The sequence below is a fragment of the Mastacembelus armatus genome, chromosome 12 (genome assembly GCF_900324485.2).
Source record: "Mastacembelus armatus chromosome 12, fMasArm1.2, whole genome shotgun sequence".
Lineage (NCBI taxonomy): Eukaryota > Metazoa > Chordata > Actinopteri > Synbranchiformes > Mastacembelidae > Mastacembelus > Mastacembelus armatus.
The window spans coordinates 12619068-12642254 of record NC_046644.1 but is presented as its reverse complement, the minus strand read 5'-3'; the positions used below and the strand labels follow the sequence as shown (position 1 = coordinate 12642254).

General features: G+C 39.2%; 1 protein-coding gene across 2 annotated transcripts; it reads left to right on the top strand.

Annotated features, from left to right (window-relative positions):
* Window positions 1-12250: 12250 nt before the first annotated feature.
* Window positions 12251-23076, top strand: rab14l (RAB14, member RAS oncogene family, like). 2 transcript variants are annotated; one of them, XM_026298191.2, is made up of 8 exons: window positions 12251-12389; window positions 16614-16672; window positions 17499-17552; window positions 18292-18469; window positions 18955-19021; window positions 19993-20080; window positions 20519-20549; window positions 20677-23076. In XM_026298191.2, the coding sequence occupies exons 2-8, from the start codon at window positions 16621-16623 to the stop codon at window positions 20852-20854; spliced, it is 648 nt and encodes a 215-aa protein (XP_026153976.1). In that variant the 5' UTR covers window positions 12251-12389; window positions 16614-16620; the 3' UTR covers window positions 20855-23076. The 2 variants fall into 2 exon arrangements, with proteins under 2 accessions (XP_026153976.1, XP_026153977.1); XM_026298192.2 differs by lacking the exon at window positions 12251-12389 and adding an exon at window positions 12496-12533.
* Window positions 23077-23187: the final 111 nt, after the last annotated feature.

Here is a 23187-nt window from a genome sequence, read left to right as displayed (position 1 = left end):
CTACAGCTACGGACTGTCAGCCACGTTAATACTTAGTCCCACCTGGACTTAAAGCTTTTTTTCTGATGTAACAATCATCTCAATTAGTGACACAGGCTGCACATTTGATGAACTGTACTTCAAAGCCAATAATAGACCTGCAACAGTAAAATCTCATCATGTACAATAATTTTCCACTCTAGCTTTTCCACCAGGGTTTAGATTTGTGGATTTATTTGGTTCTTTAAAAATCTGCACTTAACTTTAATGTTGTTTTTTTAAAACCAACAAATTTCTGTAAATAGCAATAAATCTGTTTTTTTTATTTCCACTGAACCAGATATCAAAATAAACACTCTCAAACGTAGCTTCTGGAAACCTGAGAAGTAGTGAAAAATATTCTTTAGGTGCATACAAATGAGAAAAAGGAAGAGTATTCCCTTAATGTGCATTTGTTGTGATGACTATATATTTATATAACTCAAAACTCATGGGGCCAAGTAAGACAATCAGTGTATTTCTTTCCATTGCGTAACTGCACAGGACATCTTTGCAGCCAAAGCTTACCCATCCATGCAACAACTGTCACACTTATTCTCCAGGAATCCTGAAATATGGTACGAGCTTTCTCCCCCCAAAAAACAAATTTTAGTCCACTGCACAAACATAAGCTTAGTGACAGAAGCTGTAAGTGTCAGCATACATTATGTAGTGTGCTAATTTTAGGAATCTGTCCTTAAATGTTCTATGTATCACAGAGTATTTAGGTCCAAATATTTATTTTTTTAAAATGCTGTTATTATTTTACACAAAGTTTTTTTGTTCATTCTTGGGCCTGTAGTATTGTGCTACTGCTGGTGACATAAAACAGAGCTTTTTCTCCATTTATAAAATCTTGCTTTGCCAAAGTTTATAAGCAATAGCCTCACTTGACAGCCTTGAATTAAAATTAATGTTACACAACCAGTTGCATCAGTAATGGGATCACAATGAGATCAGAGTTTTCTTGTAATCTTTAGGATAAGTTTCTTCAACACATCTGAAAGTCTCCACTAAGTCAAGCTCGTATTGATTGCTGGGCAAATGTCACTGAAATTTGAGGGCAGCTGCTGCCCAACAAAACTGCTACTCAAGTCATCAAAGACCCCACCCCTACAACTGCAATCTGAGCATGTTATTCATCAGGAGCCAGTATTATTATTATGTTTTTCTTTCTATTTCTATCTATCTAGTTTGAGCTCATAGGAATGTATGTAGATTATTTGGTATATTATTAATAAAAATCAATATATACAAGTGGTGATCTGTGGTTGAAAAAAGGTGATGTTAAGCCACAATTTTAAGTTTTCACTACGTCTTTAGCTTACAGAACTTTGTGCAGTTTCACTTGTATATAAGTAGCCACAGTTAAATTTTTTAAATCACCCAGTGAAAATGTGTCCTTTGGATGATAACACTGACACTAATATGGCAGCCAAAATGTGTACAGCACTGTTTGAAGTCAGAGGCTGATGTACAGTAAATAAGTCAACACCATGGCAACTGCCTGGAGCTAATGCCATTCATGTTCCCTCACAGAGCCAGGCTGTGGTGGCCTTGAGCCAGATCTGTTCAGGGAGCTGAGGGGGATGCAGCATTTACATACAAGCAAAGGTACAGCAAGCCACCTACAAGCTCCACTTTTGTCCTTAAAGGTGATTTAAATGAAAAAGCCTGAGGGGATTAAGATATAAGGCTGGCAGGCACAGGAAGGTTGTGGTTCTTTTAACTTGGCATTCAAAAAACAGGGTGGGTTGGCATCAGCGTACTCTCAGGTCATCCCCCAAGGCAGTTCCTTAATTCTCAGTTTTCCCTACTGTCTCAAGCCCCTCACATTGAAAACATAATGTGGAGATTCCTCATCTCCACATGATGTGTCACAGGCAGTTTAGTTTCTAATGTTCCTTGTTACGTACGAGCCAGAGCTTTTAAATATTTCAGATGATGCGTTTCATAGACTGCACATGAAAGAAGAGTAGCATGTTTTGGTTTTTCTGAGAACAACAAATCCCCTGACAGGCCTGTCATTGATGTGAGTGTAAAGATGAGATCTATAAATGAGAAACATAAATAGAATAATGAGGACTTAATGTAGGCCAGCCTAAGCTGCATCCTGGGCTATAGGGGACTTACATCAGAGTATGTGACCTTTCAAAAATCTGTATTTTAAGTTGTGTCAGTGATGACATGGTTTTAGATAGTACACAAATACGCTGCTTCACCAAGCTGTTAGTGACTAAATGGGCACTGAATGAAAGTCATTAGGGAAACAGATGTCAATGTGTTTCAGGTTGGATTTTCATAAAGATGTGTGTGTTTGTAGCAGATGCTGCCTCTAAGCCTTTCAGATTGAAGGGAACGTTTAAATTAAGAGATTATTGAGGTGGTTTGTGTCAAGCTAAGCCATTAAATGGGGGTAGCAGTTAAATAACTCAACAACTCCTTTAAAATGCTGGCCATGGGTTTAGCGGACCTTTTAAAAATAGTCCAAACATCCAATTAGTATTGAGAGTGATGTGCTGCTGCATATCAGGCAGGCATGTCCCTCCATCAAGCTTTCAAATGAAGTCTTGATTTTCCATGCCAGACCGCGTACATCTAAGGGGCAAATTAATCTCAGAGAAATCTGATCACATCCCAATAAATGATTATATCCGAAGTGTGAAATTTAAAATTTATTTTGACGCTGAAACTGTGAAACTCTGACTTGTTTGGGGATTTTCAAAAATATGAGAAACAGATTTTCAATCCTTTGTTATTAGTGAGGCTGTGTAATAATTCCAAGCCTTATATAATTAGTTGCTACCAACACTTGCTGCACAATATGCCTCTTGATCAAATCCATACATGTCATGCAATTGTGAATAACGTAGTGAGGAAGAAAGCAGGACCTGGGGCAGTTAAAGAGAAGGTCACAGTCTGGTCTTGGGATCACTGGGCTGGCATGGCACTGTGAACAAGACAGTGCCACCCCCAGTGACAGCAGCATATGGTGAGGGTGGTCCCAGGCTTTACCCCCAGGTCCTGGGCACAGAGACAGACCAACGATGTGGAAAATACCCAATCACTGATTGACCGTGCAACTTAAGATGCAATGGAAGAGACAGTGCTTACATGTTTGAGAAGACTTATAATTACATTCTATTCCTCCATGGCCATGATAAACACTGTAGTTTAATAGGTCAGTAGGTAGGTGGTTTCACTAGACCAATGGCTGAATTGTAGTCCATAATCATTTGTAGTCCTCATCAGTAGGATGTATCAGTAAGATCAATTTTATTACTGCAAAACTGATTGGACACAAACAGGTAATGCATCAATAACAAAATCTGTATGTAATGTTATTGCCGTAAAGAAAAACATTTTCTGAATAAATATGCTTTTTCCTCGCTTTCCTCTTTAAATATTTTGTAAATTAATAGATCAGCACAATGAAATGTGAATGCATGTAGGTCATATAGAAAAATGCTGGGAACCACAATTTAAAGGACCATGAAGAAAAATTCAGAAGTGCTTACATTTCCACAGCTGAAGTTAAGCCTTTTGCTGAGACGTCTCCTTTGCTGTATAAGGAGAATCCGGCTTTGCACTCCCTTTAGTGTAAAACTGCAGAGGCACATGCATCCGGTCAAACTTTCAATTACTTGATATTTTGGGTGCTAAAAGGCAGTTTCCCTTCAAGACTCCAGCAGTTAAGCTTGGTGCTTGTGCCAGCACTAAGGCTATAATCATGGGGACATGTGACAAAAGCACAAAAACTGTCCCTAAAGGGAAGCGAAAGAGACCCCTGAGGATTTCTCCAACCTACCAAATTGGTGGGGCAATCAAAGTCCCCTAAAGTGCACTCTCAAACCTCTCTGCTCTCCATGTAGTTTCTGAAGTTTTTAATTTAGCTGCACATAGCCTGCAGAATAGCTTTTCATGTAGCAGAGTATTGCAGTCAAACAATGCTGGATTACTGCTCATTAACACTGCGGAGAAGTCACTGGACTGTAGTTAATGCACAAAACACACTGGCCATTTTCAGTTTCATCTCCTCTACACTTTTAGCGAAGGGTTATATGCAATGACAGATGCCCAGAATTAAAGCCCACAGAGCAGAATGAACTTTTCATGTAATTTCTCCTTATATCCTCGTTGTTTTTCGTTTTGGTTGTTGCTTGCACAGCCTCGGGCTCATTTCTTCTTCTGGTGTCTTAATTGCAATTTCATCAAAGATTTAAAGCCCTGTAGCCTTCCCTATTCTTGTCACTGTCAGTCCAAACAGCCACCACAGCGGACTTTAGGGGTATTTAAAGCAGCTATTGTGTGTCATGAGATAAGTCAGGAACAGTTTGGGAAAGACTCCCTTTCATCATCGTAGTACTGTCGACCACCTCCTCACCCTCCACAGCCATCCTTCTCTCACTACCTCTATTATGGCTTTATCATTCAAAGACTCAAGCAGCTCAGCAGAATTAAAATGAATAAGAGCTGTAAAATGTTGAAAGAGGGAAAAGGTTGAATGAAAACTTGCACATCAGGACTGGGGCGGTTATAAAAAACTGCTCTTTTATGCTTCGTGCAAATGAGTCCACTTCTGTTGATGAAATATGAAAATTTCACATTATAGATTCATCACCATTATCCACACAATTGGGAATCTCAGGATGTTGCTGTCTGTAGGTGAATGTGTGTGGTTGCAATGTAATGTTATTTTCAGAATTAGCACAACACATAAAATAAGGCTTTTATTGTGGAACGGAGATGCAAAAAGCAAGAAGCTGGACATTTTAAGCTGATTCATACCACTCTCATGACTGTATGGTAAATGTGAAGCTATGGCCAGCAGCCAGTTAGCTTAGCTTAGCTTAGCACAAAGAATGGGAAACAGCTAGAGTCTGGTTTTTGAACAGACTAAACTAAATGAGATATAACATGTTAAGTGGTGCTGGTAGGTGAATGTTTGTGCTGAGCTACTGTAACCCTTACCTGACTTGACTTTCACATTTAATAGACATGAGAGTGGTACCAATCTTTTCTAACTATTGACAAGAAAACAAATATGCCTGTTTCACCAAATATCAAATTAGTCCCTTAACGTTACCATTTGCACACGTACACAATTAAAACAAAACTTTAAAGGCTTTTATTGCTCAGTCCTTGTTTCCTTCATGCATAAACACACAGCTGTCCACATTACCCTTCCTACCTACCATATGCTTTACAATGATAGCGCATACGGCTGACATTCCTTCTTTCTTGCTCTGTTTCTCTCACACAGTGACTCATGAATAAGAGTGCACACACACACACACACACACACACACACACACACAAAACACACACAGCTGTACACACTTACAAATAAAAAGAACCACATGTACATGTGAGTAGAAACGTAACAACAAAGATGAACTGCAGGACACGATTAGGTTATAGCATTAAGGAATAAATAGCTTATCTGCATTCCAGTGTAATCAAAACATATGTGGAAATGTCTGCACGTGCCCCTGTAAATATGTCTTAATATGACAGCGATCATTGGCAGCCATCTATTAGGCTGGACCATATGTTGCTTTGGGTAGGGAGGGAATGAGGGCTTACTGCAAAGCCTGCCTTATCCTGTGGCATTACAGACTCTAAGAAAGGATTTACTCTTTAATTCTTGATTAGATAGAATTTTCTCCCCAGTGTGCGAGCTCAGTGATACACTGAGCACAGATAACCTGGAGAAGTATGTGTGTGTGTGTTTATTTGTCCTTTGGCATTGCTCCCTCTCTAAGACCCACACACATATACACACTCACATACTCACCAACCTGGCCCCCTTGTTTGCCATTCCATTTACTGCTGGGGCTTTTAACACATTGTGATAGGGCTATTATTAGAAGCAATGGATTATCAATCAAGAATTAATCTTGATTGATGCGTTTGCCCCAACTGGAAAAGGACCACGCTGACTGCTGCACTGATTGTTTTTATCTCTGTCATGAGAGAAGGTTGTTCTTTCCTTTTTTTCAAGAGGTGACATGAGGATTTTTTCCACTTTTTGTAATTAAACCCTCTAGTTCCACCAGCTTTTCCTTTTCAGGATGTAAGGAGACCATTGAGGAAGACATTCATTTGTTTAGTTGATTCGCGCATTTTTCTTCCTCCCTCAACTCTGATAGATGCTGAGCTGACTGGCTGCCTGGATGGTTGGCTCTCTCTCTCTCACTGGACTCTCACTGGCAGTTCATTCAAACACTGCACGAGCTTCGCTCAGGCTGGAGAGCAGAGAGACAGTCGGGCTGTTCGGGCTTTGGAAAGTGGCATCTCTGCTAAATTTTTTCTGTCTGTTTTGGTGGACCATTAGATGAGAGCGGAGGAAACCTCTGGCTCTCGCTCCTCCAGCACCAACCACTTACCATCACTGCTGTACTGCATCCATGACTTTAAATACCTGGCCGGTATATGGGCTTGGATTTGTCTTGGTTTGGGCACTCTTTTTGACAAAAGGTGAGTGGGATGTAGTTCGGAATTGAAATGCATGGAAAATGTTGTAGTGCATAGAGGCATTTCTGACATAGGATGTGTGTGTGTGTGTGTGTGTGTGTGTGTGTGTGTGTGTGTGTGTGTGTGTGTGTGTGTGTGTGTGTGTGTGTATGCTTGTGAGTGCACATGTGTTTCATGCATTTCACATTTCCAAAAAAAGGAGTCCTGTGCACTGATGATGTTAGATAATCTTTGCCTTTTATAGGCAAAGTAATCATTAATAGAGTCCTACAGGTAATATATACCGCAGTAAAACATGCAAAATATAAAAATAACAGAACAATACAATTACAAAAAATAGACTTGTGAATGTTCTGAATGTTCTAGGGCAAAATCAAAAGAACAGCCCATATTCATATAATGAGCAACCATGTTGAAAGGTCACTCCAATAAATTTCCCTTTGTTCTGTATGTAATTCAGCTGGGAGTTCAAATCTATGCCACCTAACAATAGGGAATATCCATAAGCGAAAAGCTAAATTTCCCCACTGAGCAATAACAATTGACCTGACTCTGCTTGGCTGTAACCTTTGTTTTGACTAAATAAGAAGAAATTGGGATTATGTTGCTTTGCTTGATCCATTTCTCAGTGTGGAGTCTGAATCAGATCAACTCTGATTCCAATGCCAAACAGGAGGGTGAGGTGAACTCTAGTGCAGATTAATAATAAGCCATTTATCAGTAAGGCAACATCAAGTAATCAACAAACAGATAACAAATAGCTAGATAAAACAGTCATGCATTTTGACTTCTATCAGGTCATATAATAATATTATTTATGTTTACAACTATTAAATATGTTATTTATTAAGTAAATTATAGGGAAAAACATATTATAGTCATATTAGACAATCCATCCACTGTGAAATGGAAATTTTAAAAAGGTAATGATGATTGTAGTAATGCTTCAATAACCATCAAACAAAACCTCACTAGACAAAACTGATCTTAATACCCTAATTATAAAATATTTACTACCTGTTATGTATTATCATTCCTCATTAAAGTGATCATTTTGCTTTCAGGTGCCTTAAAAGCCCAGTGTGAGCATAACTATGATTTAAGTACTACTACATTTTTTTAATGTAACAATATATTTTATTTATTAATTAAATCCAAATGTTTGTATGGTAATACTTTTTCATTCTTAAAATGTTTGTAATAAAAATGTGTAATGCATATGATGCAATGATGCATATGTTTTTACAAATATCATTTAATCCTGTTGAAATGCAGCTTACATTTACAATAAAATTGGTATATTTGCATGTTAAGCATGTTTAGATCACAATAGATTTTGATATATTCAAAGTTAATTAGCATTTGCAATGCATACTCGGAGAAGACCTGGTGTATATTCATAAAAGATTACATTGTACCATGGGAGCTTTCCAACATGTCCTCATTATGTTGACAAATGTTCCCACCGGGCAGCTTTTCAATGTTTCATGAGATTGGTGTGGCAACATCGCATCACAGTGAATTGTTAGAACAGGTTGTCTGCCAGATGCAAATGCTTTTTATTTCAACTACCATTACGCAGCTGTATTGAAATATTCCAGTATTTATTGGAGCTTTCACTGCATGGTGTATCACCAACAGGGAAATGTGGCACAACCCCTGAAGGCTGGCATGTGCTCTCTGTCCCTGTGAGGCTTTACATTGATTCCAGCAGATTTCTAAAGTGATTTTTGTAAGAGCATTTGCCTGGGATTAGTTTGCTCCTGAAAGCTCCATCAGAGATTTTGGTGGGCTATTTAGCAGAGCATAGGTAGTGAGAGGCTTGCATCCGCTCTCTGCCCTCATGCTGAGTCCACAGGGCTACACAGATAAAGAGAGAGGATTGGTTTCAGTCACAGCTGATCTTCCATCTTGTGTGTGTGGGATTTTAGAGGTTAGGCATAGGTGTGTGAGAGCTCTGAATTCATAGACAATCCCTTTAAGCTCTGGTGGATTTCTGTGCTGTTTGCATTCTGTTTAGACTAAGCCTTACTTTCTTGAGATTTGATGAGAGAGTTAGACATTTGGAGGAAGAGAGAAGAGATGACTAAAGATGTCTTTATTTATGTAAAGATATGCTTCCAAGTCTCATTGTAATCAAACGTGTGCCAGCTCCTCTCTTAGCAGTGCAGGGACTGGACATGTTTTGGCAAATGATCAGGTTAACTGAGTCATTTTTAGGCATCCGGAGAGAAAGACAGTAAACAAAAAGAGGAGAGGAGAGGAGAGGAGAGGAGAGGAGAGGAGAGGAGAGGAGAGGAGAGAAGAGAAGAGAAGAGAAGAGAAGAGAAGAGAAAAGAGAAGAGAAGAGAAGAGAAAAGAGAAGAGAAGAGGAGAAGAGAAGAGAAGAGAAAAGAGAAGAGAAGGATAATGTTTTCTACAAAACTGCTTGAATCAACTCCTTTTTGTGCTATGTAGCTTTAAGAAGAAGAAGTTCTATGTTGCTGCAATTTAAGTACTTTTCTGGTTGTTAGGAAGATCATTTAAATTCAAACATGAGTCACTGCAGATGCTTTTGGTGTTAATTTTAGAGCCATAGATACTTAATACTTTAAATCTAACATAGCAACACACCAACATTGCTACAAAGGTGGCTCATGTTAGGTTGGATGCCTCTCAGCAGCAACAGTCAGTTTTAATAGGCTCCCAGGGGCCACAATATATAGATTCTATCCTACAGTGAATCGACAGGTACAGAATATATGTTTATAAGGCTCACATGTGATGCTGTTAAGTCTTCCCATTGTGTTAAGGACATTAACTTCATTGCATATTAGTGATGTTCCACCCTAACAAGTAGTTATATTCTATTTTGTGTGTCCCCTATAGTCCAGGGGCTGCAGTGCTATGGCTGCAACATCATCCAGGGTCAGAGGTATGTGGATGTGGGCTGCTCCAACCCAGAAGTCATCACCTGCACGCACTCACACAAGGGCTTCAAACACCGCTTCTGCATTAAGACAGAGAGCAGTGAGTAAACCTCCATGAATAAACCTCTCATCAACTCTCTTCTTCTCTATACCTTCTAACTCAGTGAGCTAATGCAACCGTATGTGATACTGGGAGAATATTTATGGGTTAGCAGATTATTATAATGATGAATTTTCTCTGGCATGTCACTGGACATTGGCATAATCATTTTTAATCATACTTTCATGCAAATGTTCTCTGTCCGTTGATATGAAGATTCTGTTGCACTGCACACCGAGTGTAGTTACGTAACCCAACTTTGGTGTGCTTTGCTGAGTAAATTATAGGTCACTCATTGTTTGATGTTAAGTCAAATGGAGGATGTGGAAACTCATGACAGGATGGTGATGGTCAGATGAGTAGTTCTGCTGATATCCAAAGAAGCGTGGACAATCCAGCTGTTCCTTTTGCTTGACGTCTAAAGGAATAGTTTGTGCTAAGAGGGCTGATGAGGCACCTCTTCCCATTTGCTTAGAGGAATGACAAGCTCAGACAAAAGCTGACAACAGTCCATCTGACACAGTATGACTGACACATTGTGAAAATCTTGAAGCAGTGTATTAGTAGTAATCTGTGGCCAGTAAGTCTGTTAAGCTTCATGTGACCCTACAAATGCAAATTATCAAAGGTCTGTGGTTATAATTTAAATGTCAAAAACACAGATGTCTACATAGGCAGATGTTTCATCCAACTGCTAACAGGTTGTTATTTGTCATGTGGATTATAATTGATAGATTTTTTTTTTATCTTTAGATCCTAATCAAGTGTGTTTATTTTCAGTATGAAAATAGCAGCTACAGATTTTAAACATGGTCCTCATAAAATCATACAGCTTTATGACCATGCTTTCGTAGGGCTATTTTCTGCATGTAAAAGTACAAAATGTGCTATTTGCTGAAAGCTTGGTTTCTCAGCTGTGAAGATACAGCCTGTAGAGTGTGCCTTTAAGACCTCTCAATGTCTTCCTCATTACACACTTGCAGTATTTGGTGCTTACTTATGCTTTTTTTCTTGCTGAGGCAAACACCAGCATGTCAGTCTTCTCTGACTGACAGTCTTCCCTTTCTGTCCTGACCAGCGGCCCTGGGGATTGTCCTGACCAGCGGTTGTGCCACATCCAGACACTGCCAGCAACAAGAGCTTCCAGGGGTACGCATCCACTGCTGTGACTCAGACTTGTGTAACAGCGCCCCCTCCTGGAATCCATGGACACTCCACTACATCTGTGCATTGTTCAGTTTCTTGTTTCTGAGGATGCAGTTGTGATGTGAAGTCGTTTGGGAGACCCACCACTGGACTAATGCAAGAAGCATTTTGTATTAGCTTTTCTCTTAGCTGCTCGTGAGAGCAGTGAGAACGAGGGCAAAATAACCCTCGGAATATGTTTGATTAAAAATAATGAGGAAGCAGCTTTCAGTCACTTGTTAATTTATTGTACACATCCACTTACTCAAATGTAGCTTGAAGTATGGGACGTTATGGGACATTTGCAATGAACAGATTATGTTGATTAGTCTCATATCTCAGTTGATGAATCTCTTAAAGACACTTCATATGAGCAATGCAGAAACACTCTGATTCACTTATATGTAAAGAATTAGATCCACTTATACCGTAACACACAACTCTCGTTTCTTTGTTAAGCAGTTGAGTGTCTTTGTCAAGCTTGAATGTTTGTGTGCAGTGTATTCTTTTAAAATGACAGGCCGTTTTCTTTGCAACATGGAATATTACCTTACTTTGCTGTCCAAATTTCCATGCACAGCTTGAAAAAGCACACTGCATGCGATTCTTTTATGTATGATTGTAAGAAATGTTGTACAATGAAAGCATGAAATGTAGTGAATAACTGTAATAAAACCTTTCATATTTTTCAAAAGAAAAATACTTTGAAATCTGACAATTCTCTTAAGCTTTTAATTTAATGATATACCTTGAATATCATGTACCATACCAGATCATAGAAACCTAAAATGACCCATGATCCATATGATTTCATGTGAATTAATATTATAGAACATCCTAATATACACGCTACGTAGGCTAATTGGAACAGTGTTTATGTACATTTTAAATTATATAAAGCTCACATGGAACAAATCAAGTAGAAAGGATTAGAAATTTTACACAAAAGGGAATAAAAAATAAGTAGAACAACTATAACAATCTGTGATGGCATTGTCATATAACTGATAATTATAGGCTCTTTTGATTAGACCTACTTTATTGTGATCATTTTCATACAGGATCTTTACTAGGTTAATACCACCTAAATACATTTTATGTTTTGTATATTACAATACAAACCTGTTATGTATGTTAACATGTTATGTAGGCTATGGGTCTGTACTAATATGTGTACAATAGATAATGTATATATATGCCAAATACATAAAACGTACTGCTAGAGCATTAGTTCTGTTTTACAATATTATAGTAGTTTTTTTTTTTTTGAAGACAAAGGCTATTTCCCGATTTTATGGCCTAATAGGCTAAAACCCACATTTCAGAATTAGTCTGATTTATATTTTTACTAAGGTCTTATAAAGGTAATCAGAATCTAGACCAGGTGTAACCTACTCAATAGACAGTCTTGTATCTCAGAATTTAACTTCAGTAATAATCAGACAAGCCATTTAAATAGTATTAAGTGGTTTGCGAATGCAGTATTGCATGAACACACCTGAGCAGGTGAGGCAGCCTTTGCACACACCACAAATCGCCGCATACGATGCTCTTTGTCCCGCAAGCCCATTGTATAGAGCGGAGGAAACCCTGTGCCGTGAACAGCCATCTTGGTGGACAGATCATACTTGAGCCAGGATAACCTGCATACCTCTCACTGAACACACCAAGATCACCGGGCTCTAAGGGCTTCGTTTCTGGTGAGGACGGAGAACAGGCGTCACTCTTTGCGTTTATTAGTCACTATGAATGTTAACTTAAATTATGAAACAGCTCAGCTACAGTCTGTGTTTGCAAGAAGTCTGCTAATTGGAAAGCTAGCCAACAATACTGGCTAATACTGGGTTGGTGTCTGTTGTTTACTTCCAAGAGTAATAGATCTTAATATCAAACTGTCTTAATAGTAGATTAGTCGCGAAAGGACTTTCTGGGCACTGAGAAAATATGAGCTGACAAGTATTTATAACAATCCAGTCCTCGCAGCTAACGCTAGCTGACAAACTAGCACGCTAAGCTGTCGCTAGCTACCGTTAGTGTGTTGTAACGTTGTGGTGGCTTTTGTGAAATGATGCTGAGGTTAGTTTCCTAACCTAGTCATACTTATTAGTTAAGTCATATTGATCCAGTTGTCTGTGGACTGTGAGGGGGCAATCGATTTAACAACGTGTCTTTTATGTGATTTGTTGTGTAGCGTTAGTTAGCTAACGTTAGCTAACTAGATGCATCTATTGGTATCGGTAAGCTAACGCAAACAGAGCTGTCAAAACAGCCAGTTTGGGGCCGTGTCATTTTAACACACACAATTATCGAGCTAGCCAACCGAGTAAATGTCATGATTGATTTCTTCTCCTTCTTAGTCACGCTGCCATGTTTTGTGTGTCAACTAAATGCAGGGAATCAACCAAAAACAGCGCTGAATGTTAACGCACCGGTTGTTGAGCTAAGCTAGCGGTGAGCAGGCATAATGTCACAGCGTCAGTTTGAAGAGTCAACATGAGGCGATCCCCTCGGGTTTGTTCGCATTGTTTGTGTCACACCTACAGCGTGCTGGCTGTCTCTTTTATTTCGGGTTTCATGTATAGAGGTGGTGGTCATACCCACTCTAGTGCATTGTTGTACGTAAGGTCCGATGCTAAGTCCTTAGCTAGGAGTGCTAGCCTCTTCTGTGGCGTTTAGGTGACTATTTCAAACAACAGATGTGAATCATATAAAAAGAGAAGCTGGCTGCAGAGTAGAGCCTTTCTGTGTTTAAAGTGCTGCCGGTTTGGATAGATCTGTCTGTATCCACCATAAAGTGCTGCATCATTTTTCTTTCATGTGCCAGTCCTCTGTGTGTAGTTTCAGGCTTGAGCTGAAAAAATATATGTTGCCTTTAGTTCCTTTATATTGACTTTAATTCATCATATATAAATGTTACAAACCTTTATAAATGCATTTGTTTTGCATTGTAATAATATGCTGTGTTTGTGTCTGTAAATGATGATCTCATGTTGTTTTTAGGGCTTGAGAGGAGTCACATGATTTGAATAGTAGGCCTGAACATCATGGAGGCACTGTGACTATATATGTGTTATGATTTTCTTGATAACCCAGGTCTGATATCATACATATGTCATGCATCCTTGACTCTAAAGGGAAGTGGCTGTTCAGAGGAGGAAATGCTTTCACAGTGTTTCTCTGAAGAGAGATCGAGTTAGTTGGGGAGTAACAGAAAAGTGCTGAGGCTGCAGTGTAGTCACATGGTCTTGACTCACCTTCTCCTTGGGGTGTATTTCCACATAATGAGCACAAAAGAGGTTGAGTATTGCAACTGAATCGCATTTTGTGATACCTTCTGTAACAGTTAATCCTCCAGATCACTAAAAAAAAAACAACCCATCACACTGAGGATAGAGATGGCACACTAACAGCATGTGAAAGGAGGCAGCCTAGAAAAAGGCACTTTTGGAGTTTGAAGGGTACTAGTAGTTTAATTGTTTGTAACCCAGTCACTTTGAACCTTTGAGAGCTAGATCAGTGTGTAGGACCTGGTCAGTGCAATATCATTTGCTTTCTCCATCGTATCACATGCTGTGATTAATATGCTGAGGGATCGGAAAAAGTAAATTATGCAAGTAGTCAGCACAAGTAATTCTGTAGTATAAAGCAAGTGAATAGCAAATCTAAAGGGAACTATATTTTTAACAAAGTAGTTATAAGGTAAGTACTCGGTATATAATGATGTGTGTAGCAAGATCATACACGCTTCATATAACTTGTATTAGCTGGTTGCTGTTAGTCTGAGTGATTATTAAATGTCAGATCAAGTTGCAGTTCGTTGAGGACTGCAAATATGAGCCAGGGATTTCTGAGGCCACCAAGAAAAATAGAGTCACAGCCTGCTCAGGTAGCCCTGTAAGTTGTTTATTTCTGCTTTTGTTAAGGCATCATATTTTGTCATAGCAGCTGTGGTAAACTTTTACTGTCCAGTCTATTATTATTATTATTATTATTACAAACTTTTTTTTTTTTTTTTTTTTGTTTCATCCAGGCATTTTCTTTTTACTTACATGCTCTGTTTCCATTGTGTCTCTCTTTAAGCTTTTCTTATCACACCCCATCCACATTTCATCTGGTTGTGTCAACGTTAATCTTAGCCAGTCAAGCATGGTCACTGAACAGTACATACAGAAGTATGAGCATAACCCCAGCATTGGGCTCTGATGTGGCACTGAGATTTCATTTTCCAGGAACTGCATGAATGGCAGCACAGTTTTCACTGAGCTGCAGATCAGAGAAAAGAAGAAAAAAACTGGTTTAAGGGAGCCTATCTTTGCCAGGACCATGGAAACCATTTGGCTGCCGAGTTGTTATGCCTGATTGTTAAGCCTGAATTATTTGCCTCTGCACAGGTCTGTACAGTTGTGCTGTACATCATCATCTCAATACATACAGTACTTATAAAGCAACTTTTGTTACAAATATAAAAAAACAGCCTTGATGATGCAATGTGGTTAATTTTATGTTGAAAGGGATCATAAGAAAAACTGTCTGCCACACATAAAAAGCATCTCCCCTTGACAGTAAGGTGATGTACTAGTGAGTGGAGTGTGAACAGTGAAACGTCACTGGGTACCAAATAGGGGTCGAGACTATTTTGAGCACTGAGCCTATGAATTACAATGGATTTTATGTTTTTTGTTTATACTCATAATGGTCTGTAGGTAGTGTTCTTTGTATTAATATTAAGGTAAGATAAGATAAACTTTATTCATCCCCAAAGGGAAACACAGGTAAGTTAAATGAAGTAAATTAAGGTAGATATTATGACAGTATTATAAAATATCCCAGATGTTGCTGATCAGATCCAGTCACTCTTCTTGCCTCAGTGGCTGATGAGATTTCAGTCTTGAATGCTGTAATCGCTGAGGGCCCATGAACTACGCACAATAAACTTGATTTAATTTTCTCTCAGGCCGAGTGAACATCGGTACAAAACGTGAAAGGTGAAGTGAGGTGCAGTCTTTGAAACATTTTTATTGCTCACATAGGTAAAATACTAAAATGTGCACCCTGCTGTGTTGTTTCTTGAGTAATGTAGCATATATCAGCATAGATTTTACTAAGGCTGTGTTTACAGTTTATGGATTTACTGTGAAACCAAACTGTTGAGTGCACATGACTGTTATTTATTTTTGCATTTATTTATGTAAGCAGGAATATGAAGTGTGTGGGAAGTGCAGTCATAGCATCTCACAGTTACCAACCAAAAGAGACTGTATTCATGCTGACTTTCTTTTTTGGCTATTTGTGCAGACTTGTACAAAAGATAAGTTATGAACATGAGACACAGGCAGACATGTTGTGATTTTAATCATGCTCCCATTTTGTCAGGCAGGTTAGTTTAGTAATTGCACATTGCTGTACCTTAGCATTCATTGATAAGGGATCTGGTCTTCTCTGTGCCTCAGATTATTATGGCTCAAATGCTCTGATAGGATTAAGGTTTTCTAGAACACTGGTCCTTACATGACCACTTCAAATTAAAGTGTGTGTATATAATACTTCCTTTATTTTTAGTTGCACTCACACATACTCAGATTTTTCTAGCACAGTATATGTTAGGTGAGCATTTGTGTATTGTAAATGGCTCTTATTTATTTTTTTAAGTCGTTTGTTTTATTCATGTGGGGAAATTAAACCAAAACAAGTCCTCATGTGGATCTTAAGTGACCCAGCATGCAGCATGAATGAGCTCAGTGTTGTTTTAATATTGCAGGAGACTGTAGTCAGTGATTGTAGGATAAAGGAATGAACTTTTAATTAAAAAAAAAAAAAAAAATCAATATTAAAGGGTGACTCTTCCTTGCATTTCCTGAAAAGCATCAAATGGTCCCTGCTGTAAGGTTAACCTGCCTAACTTTCCCCCTCTCTCTCACTTTCAGAGCCACAATGGCCACCGCACCGTACAACTATTCCTACATTTTCAAATACATCATTATTGGTAAGTGAGCAAAGCCGCAGTGTGGAGGCTCTGCATTCTGGCTAAGCATACTGAATGCCGTTTACCTTTTAGAATAATGTTGGACAAACATAGTACTTGACATGCTTAATAACATGAGACTTCTAATGAAACCCGTCTGCATTTATTTGTGCATGTATTTACAGACAGACTTAAGTAAACACACACACACACAGCCTGTGACTATTTATCCCTATGGTGTGTCAACTATGGTGCCTCAAAGCTAACATTCAATTTGTGAATGAGTACTAGAGAGCAGCCTGGAAAGATGGTGGCTTGCTCCCTTACTTTTTGCTAATGCTTTTGTATTGTTTTGTTTTTTTTAAACTTGGGATCTCTTGATGTGGATTGTCGAAGTTGCATACAATTTTCTAAGCTTCCTTTGTTTGTCTTGGCTCTGTAAAATAAAGTGGATGTCTCAGCCTTGATGTTTTTTTTTTAGTTTCTCATCATTGTCTTGTGTGAGAATAAAAGGTGGAAATAAAAATAGTCATTCGCAAAATATTGGCACCCTAGTCAAAATGGTTTGTTTAGTTACTTATTACCCATCCCTGATACATTTTTGCTTAATTAGTTTGCAAGCAGCATTGTTTAATTATTCTAAATTACTGTCAGAATAGTAATATACCATACAGTATTGTCAAACACAGTAGGACAGTACATATTCAAATTTTCCTGTCTTGCATAATTTATGTAAACATTTGTGTATCATCATCAGGGCCTGCATCGTGCATGGGCCCAACTGTGCAGCATTGCATAGAGAATTATTATTTCCTTGGTTGACCTGGGTCTTTCTGTCTCTTCACAGGGGACATGGGGGTAGGGAAGTCATGTTTGCTTCACCAGTTCACAGAAAAGAAATGTAAGTGCTGCCCTCATTTCATCTTCTTTTGGTGTGTGTCTGTGTGTGTGTGTGTGTGTGTGTGTGTGTGTGTGTTCCTCAGCGTATGTAAAGCTGCCAGGTTCAACTGGAGTGCCTAATTCGCTTTAGATTTCTTTATATGCCAGCGGAAGTCAGTGGCATAGAAGTCGAGTGTGAGCTCAACAGTGAGAGACTCTTCTTCTGTGTGTGAGTCAGCTGCAGCATCCCATTACCATTCAGCTGGGTTTTGTTTAGTGCTACTATTAACAAGCCAGATGCTGTGTTCCTCATTCACTCGTCCATGATCACATCCTGCGCGTACACACACGCACGCACACACACACCCGTATAGAGGCATGATTTAGAAAAGGTTTTCAGTGAGGTTTTTAAAGAAATTTGCTGCATTCTGGCTCTACTTTCAATTTGGACAACTGTGAGTATAAGATCTCAAAAGACTGTGATTAATTATTGATGCACCTGTTGGCTTACAATAGAGATGTGAGTTGTGTGCGTGTGTATGTGTAACTGGATGTATATCATAGCATTATTGTAAGCTATAGCTGAGATATGTTCAACTTGAACGTCCTAATGAACATCGCTGTCACACTAACTACATAGTTTGAAAGCATTTAAAGAATCATAGCAAATGATCACAAAAATGCATGTCTCAACACAAAATGTGCTGTAAATGGCACAAAAATCAAACTGAGTTCACAGTGGCCTCACTTGCTCTCCCCAGTCATGGCAGACTGCCCCCATACGATTGGTGTGGAGTTTGGTACAAGGATAATCGAGGTGAGCGGCCAGAAGATCAAGCTGCAGATTTGGGACACAGCGGGACAGGAGCGCTTCAGGGCCGTCACCCGCTCCTACTATCGCGGAGCTGCAGGGGCGCTCATGGTCTACGACATCACCAGGTGCAGGATCCTTACTGTGTGTTAAGGTGTACAGTTTCTCACTTTACACCAAACTATCATCCTGTATATGCTGATCATCCAGTGCCTTTTACAAAAAAACAAGCATGTATTTAATAGGAAGTTAAAGCATCTGATAACTGCAATCCAACCCCACAGACTCCCTCCTGTACAAACAGAAACAGTTTGTCTAACAGCTTATGTCTGACTTTGCCCAAATTGTAAGATGGTATCAGTGGTCTACAGAGTAAACATGGATCAGTCTTTGGAATGTCTGTCCACACCACACCCAAATCTAGTAAGGGCCTCTTAACTGGAAAAATGAATGAACTGTTTACATGACTGAGTATTGCTACCCACAGCTTTGTTGCTCTAATAGGCAAAAATGTGAATCACGGATAAGCGTTCGTTGTGTCAGCACGAGAGAGACACAATGTTGTATTTGCTTGTCATCATAGTAACCTCTTTCCCCTATTGATGTCTCGCAGGAGAAGCACGTACAACCATCTCAGCAGCTGGCTGACTGATGCTAGAAACCTTACCAACCCCAATACTGTAAGTACACAGACTGGGATCGTTTCATTCTGTATACACCCTGTCACTTCCGCTGCTTTGTTTTCTTGGGTTTCTCTTCCCCTGAGCCTGTTTGAAGCCACAGAGCCCTGTTCCTTCTTTTTAAAAATTACATTTCTTGCTAAATATTATTAGGTCTAAATCACGTTGCTCTTACTCTGCAACATGTCACTTCGGTTTCACCTAAGAAATGTCTTCCTGGTGTAAAACAAGAGATTTATTTTTAGTTTTTTTTTTTTTTTTTCTCCATCTATTTTAATGAAGTTCTATGTGTCTCTTCTGGGACTGTTTTCTTTTGCTGATTTTATAGGTAAATAGGTAAACAAGGTCACAGTTAGGGAAAAGAACCAGCAGTCTTTAAGCCTGAAATAGTCTCTCATTGCTGGGTTTGCTGAAATATCTTTTAACCACCATGTGGTGGCACTCTTGTCCATTTTTGGCTTAAGCCACAATAGTCTACATTTTTGAGTCATTTTTTAATCTTTTGTTTGACATGGGACACAAATAAAACATTTAAGACTGTTAGGAACGACTCTCTCAAAATTATAGTAAAAAAAACAAATCTAATCTCTGTAATTTCTGTGGAATAATCCCATCTCATCATTGCCATTACAGTTTTATTTTCATCTCAGTCTTAGTTGTTAACACAGTGCGGCTCCTTGGGATTCTGAAATAAACAAGAGTGATTCTAGGGTTAGCTTACAGTGGTTCCACTGGAGAAGGTTCTCTCTGTCTGCCACAGCAAGAAGTCCATTACATCACCTCAGTAATTACTTCCTAGTAGCTCGGGGCACTGGTTAGTGTCTTCATATAAAGTTTCTCAGTATTCCTCTCAATCGATATCTAACAGCTGCTTTAGGAACAGCCTTCCTAAACCGTCTTTGCTGTCCTCATCTGAGAAGCAAATTTCTGGCTATAAGATTGTCTCACTCTTCCTGTGTGTGTTTTGTCAGGTAATCATTCTTATAGGAAACAAAGCAGACTTAGAGGCCCAGAGGGACGTCACATATGAAGAGGCGAAGCAGTTTGCTGAAGAGAATGGTGAGCCAGACACACACCAATGCATGCTGGGAAGACAGGAAAGGGTATTAGCTGGAGGAAATTGTCGGTTTAACACTGATCAGCCACAACATTAAAACCAACTGCCTAATATTAAGTTGTTAATATTATGAGAAACTAAAATGATTTCAACAAAAAAAATCATTGGTATCTCAACAAAATGTTCAAATATTTAGACTCAAAGGGAGATTTAGCCTTTTCTTTTCAGAATGTTTAGACACTTGTGGTTGATTTTCAAGAGACACAAGTGAAGATGAACGTCCTTTTGTGTTTATATTGCTGAGGCCGAAACCAGAAAGTGACATGAGGAAGGTAACAGTGATATAAATTGGGACGGGGTGAATGAGTACTTTGTATTTGAGGTATGTGATCTTGGAACAGTGTTTGACTGACTCATCATGTCTGTTTCATGTTCTGCAGGTCTGTTGTTCCTGGAAGCCAGTGCAAAAACGTAAGTCTGCGTCTAACTACAGTATTTCAGAGATCACAGAACAATAAAAAAAGAAAAAGCATTTGCTTGTATTCTTTTATTCCCATTTGTCTTCTTCCTCACTTCTGTGTTTATGCTTCATGTCCAGAGGTGAAAACGTGGAGGATGCTTTCCTGGAAGCTGCCAAGAAGATCTACCAGAACATCCAAGATGGCAGCCTGGACCTGAATGCTGCTGAGTCAGGGGTCCAGCACAAGCCCTCTGCCCCTCAGGGTGGCCGGCTAACCAGCGAACCACAGCCCCAGAGGGAAGGCTGCGGTTGCTAATGACCAAGCAAACCCGCTTCACCCTCTCTTCCTCTCTCTGTGTCTGTCTGTCCTGCCTGCCCTCCCCCAAACATGCTCACCTCCATCCATTCCTCCACCTCCGTACATTCATCCACCCTCACTGCACCAGGAGCTGCATGAGAGCAGGGCTGTGGAGGGAAGGAACTAGGGACAGATATCAACTTGAGCCAGACTGAGCTGGGCTGTGTGGACTACATCTCTCCCCCTCGTCCTCTTTAAACTCGGTGTTGTCATCCCATAACTCTCTTCTTTCACTCCCCTCTGCTCGTCTTGCCAGTCTAGTTCCCCTTGTCGTAGAAAGGTAGACGCCACCACACATTACACGGGTTACTGACACTTTACATAGATGTAATGTTGATTCAATAATGATAAATTGACTCTTTTTTTTTATGTTTGGTTTTTTAGCTATATATCACATGTAAACGCATTAAATTTCATCCACCGCTGATCAATTCTATATGAATCAGAATCTAAATTATATTCCCAGACTCCTGCATGGTTTACCAATCCAGCATTTAATCAATACATGTGGGTGTGACATCTCACTTGTGGTCCATCTCTGAGGGTTCGGGCAGTCAAGGCAATGAAGTAGTGTGTCATGCAGCCACACGGATGGAGGCTCTGAAGTGTGCATCAGTGTGTGTAACTGAGTGAGCTTTTTTTTTTTTTTAAACCAGGATTCAACCCTGCTGGTGGCTTTTTAATTTTGTTTCTGCTGGTTGTCACAAAGTGAATTCCTTTGCCAGATGTGGCAACACTAATGTGCTCAGAAAAGAAGGGAAAACCAGGAATTACCCACAAATTCCTTGTGGGTAATTCCTTGGTCTCTTGTGAGATATCACAGGATGGAATTCTGGGTGTTTTCCAGCATGTCTGTGTGTGTTTGAGCGTCTACATGTTTAGTGGGAGTTTCTTTTGACAGTTTAACTAAGGAAAAAAAAAAAAAAAAAAAAAAAAAAACAGCTTTTCAGTTTTTGATTGAAAGACTGATTTACATCAGTTTTTTTGCTCTAGCTTTCCCACTCCTGATCCGTCTGGCCCCAAAACTCTCCCCCCAGGTCATATCAACAGATTCTGTCTTTACCAGCATTTTCTTTGTCATTGTCTGTTGCCTTATTATTACTGTTAATCTTTACTCTTGTGTTGCTGCACTTGATCTTCACACTGCTGCTGGGCTTACCCTGATTCAGTAAATCAACTCTTTTAGAATAATTATTGCATTTTACTGGAGAATAATGTAAACACAAATGGTAGCTCAAATGGTCCAGGAGCAGCAGTATGTTCAGAATCCCACATCTCGACTTTTCAGATGTAAAAAAAAAAACAAAACAACTGTCAACACTCCTTTTCTCAAAGTACAGCTCAAATGAAGATTTCTGTTCATTTGGGCTGTTCTGTAATATACAACACCAAGCAGCATGCTCCCACTCCCAAAACACAATGAAATTGTTAAACTCGAATTATGGTTTTTTTTTTTCAGTATGATTTTTTTTTTTTCTGTACCATAGTGATACCCTGATTGGACAGCTGTATATATTGCTTCTTACCTATTGGTGATGACCTTGCTACCTGGGATTTAGAAATGTATTTGCTGGCTCAGCCAAGATCTGTACAGTTGATGTGCTAGTGGGTTGCCTGTAATTCATGCTTGGGAAATTCTGTAACATAGTTTCTATTAATAAATGTATGTAAAGGACAGACACAAACACCCCTCCAACCACAATGTCTGCACACTACTGAACCTGCCGATTGGTTGAGGGGGAGAGGAAGTGGATTGAGATGATGTGCAAGCTAGTATTTGTCTGTAAACTTTAATTGCTCTAATTTCTGTATTGAGTGAAGAATGGGGCACTTTTGTTTATATTTTCTTTTTCCACCCTATCATAGCTCCTCCATCAGGGAGGGGCCTGCATCGCTGTCTTAACCTTTGGGGAGTGGGGATTAGTTACTGTGAGAAGTTGGTGGGCTGGGTCTTCCTTTTTGTCCCACCTCTTTGCAGTCTTGAGTGACCACTTCTTGCTTTTGTCTGTCCACAAGTACAAAAAAAACAAAAAAACAAACAAAAACGTACATATGTATAAATTTTTAAAGAGCTGTGCTAACATTTAAATGCATTCTTGCGTGTATATGATTTTAAAATGTTGACATTTTGATTTTAATGACAAAATACTCTAGACAAAAATAAATTATACATAACCTGTTGCTGTGTCATGTTGTAAAAGAAACTGGCTTAGATGAACAAAAACCTGGGACTGAAATGCAGGAAAAGGTGGCTTAGGTCCACTATTAACAACGAGACATCTCAAAACACA

Excerpts from the sequence above, each read along its gene's own strand:
- rab14l (XM_026298191.2), top strand. The coding sequence starts at position 16,621 with ATGGCCACCGCACCGTACAACTATTCCTACATTTTCAAATACATCATT. Across the intron at positions 18,470-18,954 it reads ATGGTCTACGACATCACCAG|GAGAAGCACGTACAACCATC; the intron begins GTGCAGGATCCT and ends GATGTCTCGCAG. Across the intron at positions 19,022-19,992 it reads ACCTTACCAACCCCAATACT|GTAATCATTCTTATAGGAAA; the intron begins GTAAGTACACAG and ends GTGTTTTGTCAG.